Source organism: Argopecten irradians, chromosome 13, assembly GCF_041381155.1.
Source record: "Argopecten irradians isolate NY chromosome 13, Ai_NY, whole genome shotgun sequence".
Lineage (NCBI taxonomy): Eukaryota > Metazoa > Mollusca > Bivalvia > Pectinida > Pectinidae > Argopecten > Argopecten irradians.
In genome coordinates, this window is record NC_091146.1 from 19,343,090 (window position 1) to 19,350,352 (window position 7,263).

The 7,263-nt window shown below is 33.4% G+C and overlaps 1 protein-coding gene across 3 annotated transcripts in view; it reads left to right on the plus strand.

The window, feature by feature from the left end:
* LOC138305558 (uncharacterized) overlaps window positions 1-7,055 on the plus strand; it is a 57,194-nt gene extending 50,139 nt beyond the window's left edge. For all 3 annotated transcript variants that reach the window (XM_069245850.1, XM_069245849.1, XM_069245848.1), the window contains 2 exons: window positions 497-563; window positions 2,058-7,055. In XM_069245850.1, coding sequence (XP_069101951.1) covers window positions 497-563; window positions 2,058-2,150 — 160 coding nt within the window. In that variant the 3' untranslated portion in view covers window positions 2,151-7,055. The remainder of the gene's footprint in view (window positions 1-496; window positions 564-2,057) is intronic.
* The last annotated feature ends 208 nt before the right edge of the window (window positions 7,056-7,263 follow it).

Here is a 7,263-nt window from a genome sequence, read left to right on the forward strand (position 1 = left end):
CTTCGGTTTTACTATGAACGATACAGGTCTAAATTGCTTTAAACGTTTCATAGTGATCATTTTTAATAATTTTACAAAATATTGTCCATCGATATATGTCCTTTTCACTATCACTAGTATCATTGAATGCCTTTGATTTATAAGTCAGTCAGACGATCATTAAGGCTCAGGAGCTACTTTTTCAGATCTTATATTTTATATAACATTTATATGCAAGTTAACAAACTCTGCTCTATTCAACAATGCGCCAAACCTTAAAAACAACCACCCAATTTAAGAGAAAAATAACCTTTTGATCCAAATTGAAAACATGAAAAAATATCCATTAGTATCATGCTTATGCATCTATTGTATTATAGAATTCTTATTTTATCTACATTCATTTTCTGTTATGAATTGAAGAGAAGTATAGCTTGATCCGAATTGGGAAAAACTACATTATACGAGATTTATGAAGTTTTTTCTGTAATTAATGAATCGTAATTACTATTTCCAGGTGTGTTCCGTCATTAGCCCAGTTTGACGGGAAATTACTGGTACAGCTACAAAGGATGAAGTTAGAGGTAGGAGGAATATGATACTGTTGATTTGTAATTCACTACTCAATCTGGTCATTTATCATTACTAACCCTTCGGTGTACACTGATGGCAATGCACATTGAGTTGTTATTGTTGACGTTTATATAAAGAAAATACTTGAGATCCGTTTAATTACATTCTTCTTAATTGATATCATAATTACGAGAAGATGATAAATTAAGTCAATGATTCCGAAGATGTATACATTGATTTTACTTATGTGATTCATTCTAAAATTGATTTAGTAAAATTATTTTATCGTATTGATGACGTTGTCCTGATTGTTTTACCCCGCGTAACAAAACTTGTATTTGTGGCAGTGATCTTTATACTGTATATACATGTGCGGACTTTGTATCGGGCCAAGATACACCCACCTTTTTCAGAGTTATGCCCCTTTGCTACATAACTGATAAGTGACTGTTCATCCTAAACTACTATTTCAATGAAACTTGGTTGCAATAATCAAACAGGTGTGTGCAATTTATATTGGAATGAGTAAATGTAAAATCATTAGCATGTTTGTCGGGGTGAAGGTTGGTTTTGGGGTTGGGGTATAAGTTGACTTTCTGGACGACAGTTTTAGAGAAGTTTCTAATATAGCGGACCCCGGAAGTTTAGAAACATATTAATCAGTGCGCATGCCAGACGTTGTTACGAGTCATGTAAACGTTGTCGCCTTTTTGAATCGCCGCTTCGAAGTTCCAAATGGGGTTCGGGGATGAAATCCCCAAGAAAAGTTAAAAAACAAACATTTTACATCTGGAACTCGTCTTAACTGTTTTGTTTTTGTAGCATTTGAAAAAATAAAAATAATTCTAGGACGTTTGAAAGGAACTTTGGCCTCAGTGTCATCTTCGGTAATGTTTGAACCATAGCCAGCACATGTGAACACTGAGCCGCTGTCTTTTCGGCGCCAAATTTTCATCTTTTGAGTAATATTTACCTGACGAACTGAATAATGATTCAATTTTAATAAGCCAGTTGATGGATGTTTCTACGTTTCCATTAACATTCCTTCATTCGAATCGTCACCATCGTAAACTAAACATGTTCTTGTGTTTACAAATAAAATCAATGTCCGTAAAATCACTCATTGCGCATGTTCAGCGCGTGCTCGGCTAACAACCGAAACGAAATCCCGATTTTTTTTCTCGTACAGTCTACAATATTTTCCTCGTGATTCTTAGTTAAAAACTTTGTTGAAAACTTCAGTTTTTAACCGAAAAAGGATTCTGTAAGCTCAAATTATAACATTTTATTGCATAAAACTACATATTTTTCATTTTGCTCACCCGCTCACGCGGTCTCTAAATATACAAGTCGCCGTAAAAAAAACCTCGTGATATTTTGCGGAAAAAATGGGGTCCGCTGTACTAGATGTGTCCCCAGTTTTAGTTTGGATTTTGTCTTTGTTACATTATACATACGTTATATTAAGATGCTAATATTCCTAAAATGACCTATTTTCATTTCAGGCGCCCGAGTTTTATTACGCGTCCCTGGAAAAGAAGCTAAATATGAACCTGGTAGAGATACTCACATTTACTGAGGCATTGGATAAGCTATAAACGTCACGTGACCGGAAACGTCATGTCGCATGATATTGATACTGTCATGTGAACAATCTGGCAATGGCTCTGCAGCGGTATATGACACTGGGAATGTCTGCTGCGCTATTCAACGCATGTGACATTATAACATTTATAAGAAAGAGATGGGCGTCACGCTATTAAGCACACATGACCAGAACTATATCATGTGTTGTTAGCGCCTTGGACGCGTGAAATTCTGGGACATATCCTGTATTGCCCGGTGGTTATTTTAGGTGATGTAATGGTGTCCGCCACGGATCAAAGTGTCCGACTATATGTGTGAAATAAGAAGTGTTCCGTGTAATTTTATACTATAGTGGTAAATACATAATAGTTATGTGGGTGTTTTGGTGTCTGAGGAACAGAAGTGACGTCAGGTTGTAACGTTTGACTGTGTATAGTGAGTGAGATGAGCGTATCATTTTAAAATGTTTGAAATGTCAAACGTCATTGTGTCAGTGTTAATTGGCCACGTTAACGGTATGACATTAACATACTTTATTTTACCTACCTATATTGTCAGGACTGAGAATTTCGCTGAAGTTAAAATTTTCAAGTTTTCAATGTTTGACTGTACATAATTGATGCCGCTGTTGTCTATAAATATGATTTAAACATGACCCGTTGTACGATACGGAGTAGAATATATCTGCCATACTTTTTATTTGCCTCCTTTGCTTGTTCGTTGGTAGTGCTATTACTATTATTTTCATTGCTGTATATTGAGATATAAACATTCCATTATAGGCAGGAATTACATAAAATAGCATGTTAAAGAAATGATGTTTGTATATATTTAGACATTTTACACGAGAACGACACACAATGTAATATATTTATGTGTATGTGGCCATTTACATATACAGGACATCATTAGAAGATGGAGAGAAATCATTACCCATATGTATATATATTATACGTAAATGATGTAGATAACAACACTCAGCTATATAAGAGACGTAGACATTTTAAAATATTTTTACAACTATTGTGAATGTGATTAGTATCTGGTACACTACAGAACACTCACCCTGGTGGTCACTTACTGATAACTGTAGATATCATTTATCAAGTTTTCGAAGTCGTACTCATTCAGCTTTTCGTATTTAAATGGACCTGACTGTTTTCGATATTTCTTTGGTCCTTTAACTACCCACATTAGCTGTTGACCTACAGATGAGATAAAACAATTACCAACTAAATCATGATCAATCACCAAGGCGATACATCACGTGATCCGAGGACCAGAAGTTCATCAATATGATATCTGGTATCATCATCATTTTTTTCGGATACACCTGTTATATCATTCTTTTGAATGTCTTTGGTCCCAACAGCGTTAGTCGATTTGTAGCCTACTGTAATTTTCAAATTGAGCACAATTTGGATTCAGCATTAGAAAACTGAACTTTAGCGAATCACAATTTCGCGATTTCGCTAGAAGTGCATATATAATTCAACTGACTGTTAATATTTCGTGGATCAGAACTTCGCAACCAAAATGATGGAAGAAAATCATCCCCGCGAAAATAACCGGCTAGACGGTATGTATATGGATTTAAAGACGTCGGGAAGGTCATGAGACGTGTACTCTACACACAATATTGATGATAGTGATAAGCGTCTGTCACTCACATGAAATGCTATACCTCTATGTGCTGTTTATTTGTTTTTGTTTATCTAACTGTTATTTACACGATTTTACATTCATTTATGCAATATTATAACACTGCTGTCTATACAGTTTTACAGTCGTTTACATTATGTGTTTATTGTTGATTTATTCTGTGTCATGTGTTCGTTACAGAGAACTTCCTACATAGTAAATGATTAACGTTTAACACAATCTATGTAAAACGCTTATTTATCTACTTATATATGTCTGGTAGCTATGCAGTTACTCTAAAGAATGTATAATATTTATGTTGATCTTGGCACGATTTTTGTCCCTTTCTTTTCATATAGTTACTCAGAGAAGAAAAGAATAACATATAATATGACGATATAAATATTTCCTCTGTCTCCAAATATGATTTTCTATGGAAATGAAGTTGAATCTCGTTATGTAAATACGTCTTTATTTACCAGATATTACCTAATATGGAAAAGAAGTTTATTATATAGAATATGACGATACAAAAAAACCTTCCTTCCCCAATCACAGTTACCAATTGAGAGGAAGTCGGTTATAGAGTATGATGATATGAGTATGTTGATCAATGTTAAAATAGTATATACATTGAAGGATTTATCTTCATTTTGAATGTGTATACGGTAGAATAAACGCAATTGCCAACACATTCTATGGAGCGCTCTGTAAATGAATATGTTCGTTCATGCTACTGTATATGTAGTCAAAATGAAGATATGAAAATCAGTGTTCATATGTACATCCCTGGTTTGGTACCTACGTATATACTAATGTACTTTACAAAGCCGAAGAAAAGAACGATGTAAATACATAATGATATGAGTCTGTCCACAATAACTATAGGTATATACGTACACATGGGTAATATATGAAGCATCACGTTTTATTGACCTCGATTTGTAATCACGTTGTACATTTTACCAACTGCTGAGGGAAATCTAAGACTTCTTATTTAGTTTACATTTTTCTGTGATATTCTGGGTAAATATTTTTTCTGTGATCTATCGAAGGGCAGCCTTTATATTTAGTGGTTAATATTTATTTCCAATTTGATTTATTTGAGATTTCCTTTAATGAAATGATATTCACTTATTTTTATTTTCTTTACATTTAGTATATCAGTATTTATGGTTTATGTTTTTTTCTTTCCATCCATTCAATGAATGTCATGAAATCAATTTTTATATATAATTATATAGTTGATATTATTTGTATCTCTGTTATAACTTAATTATTATTCATTCGGATTGGATTGCTCAAGTTTGTACTTACCTAAAGCTGCCAATAGTTTGTGTTCACTCTCTGTTATACATCCCTCACATTATCACGTACGAAATATAGAATATCTAATGAAATCCGACAGAGTCACAGAGTCTAGATAATGTATTCACATTCCTCTTCAATTTTTTTATTCGGTTTGTTACTTAGTAAGATGACGTACCTACTGAAATATTTCACTAACTTATTCTTACACGTTTGTATAGGATATTTCAGATTCGCCAGAATGATTCTTTGAATGCAACACAATCGTCTTTTAGCAAAACGAGATTTAAGAATGGGTGTGTTGATAGGTTAATAGTTACCATGACAACAATTAAATATTACTAGTAGTTTATAATAGGTGAATGTTTTAGTTAGAATCGATGATGCTTTTAGCAGATTGCACTTTTCTTCTATTGTTTTTCGATTTCTATTTCAAGACAGTTGTTTGATTGCACTGAAAGTTTCTTCTTTGCTACACGCGAATATGGCTCTATCTGGTTTTGTATTTCTGAATTTGATTTGAAACTCCACTGCATGAACTATTCTTTATACTGTATATATTTACAATACATATGTACAAAAACATCATAGAGATCGTAAAGATGGCTTATGTAAATTAGCATCAGAAATGGAAAGAAATAAGATCTGTTATCAGATAATAATAATATTTTGTGTTGACGTTGCCGTAGTTACATTTTTACAATTGATTGAAAAATCAAAAGTAAGCAAGGACATTTTAGAACATCATCAAACCTGTCAATCCAATTCTTTTTCTTATTTCAAATTATAAAGCTTTGGTGAATCAGAATGTTGAAGAACCCATATTTGCACGAAGTATTATTTTGCGAAATCTTCAGGTAAATTAATATTCATGCTCACCTCAAATGAAGACAATAATTGTATAGAGACTGTATATACGAATGATATATTTAGTATGATACTATGTATTGTACAATTTATATACATGTGTTTAGAGAAACATAGAAGATAAATATAGTAAGGAGCAAATTAATATCAGCTTATCATATCAGAAAGCTGTAATATTTATTCGGAGGTCTCTCAGGAAGTTTACGATTTTCATGGCTTTTATGTCCACTATATAAGAAGTAGTTAGTCATCGTTCTGTAATTTTATGGGACATTCCATAATCACGAAAAAACTATCCTTATGATTGTAGTAATAAGTTTTGTGTATTTTTTTATTTAAAAAAATCATCTTTCTCCCTAATATCCTCGACATATCTGGGGTAACTATCCAGACCTTGACTATGTCATAGTGAAACTGAGAGCATTTAACATTTAGTAGAACAAACTGGTCCAACACATGCTTGATATACTATGTATAATATATACTAGATATTATTTATGCTCAAATACTTAAAATTTAATTCCTTTGAGAATTACAGAGAGCTACACCCAACTTCAAAGCCATACAGTGTGTATCGTGATTCGATTCTTTTGGTGTACACAAAAGGACCAAAATGCACATTTAATCTGTTGTCACAAACAGAGCCATAAGAAGCATGGCCCAGGGGGGGTGGGGATGTTGGATATTACGCCAGCGATAGTAATCTCTGGAATATCGAGGGTGTATATGACACACGCCAGCGATAGTAAACAATGGAATATAGGGGATGCTTTAATCTGAGTTTATGGTTTTACTTTCGGACGAACTCCATATGTAATAGAAGAAAACCAACGTTTAACCGCGATCGATATGTAAATACCACTTTATGGGGATAACGAAGATGTTAGGTTACGTGTTTGGGATCATGTGATTTATGTTTGCACAAGGAATAAAAGTGCTAGATTTTTTAACATTTAACAACTAAGTATAACTGTAAGATCGTACAATATATCAGAGTTATCCCCCTTTATCCCGCCAACCACCCACCTCGATCTTGTGTTAATTTTGTACCCCGTGACTCAGTCAGAGCCCATGTTATTTTAATAAAATTAATTATCGAATTTTTAAAGATTTTGTTGTTTTTGAAAGTAATTTCCAATTTGTAAGACGACAGTAAGTCATTTTTGTTTCTCTCCGTCAGTACTAAAACATTCTGATCTATCAAGAGTTACGTCCCTTCGTTTCATCCCGTCAGTGATATTAAAACATTCTGATATCTATCAAGAGTTACGTCCCTTCGTTTCACTCCGTCAGTACTAAAACATTCTG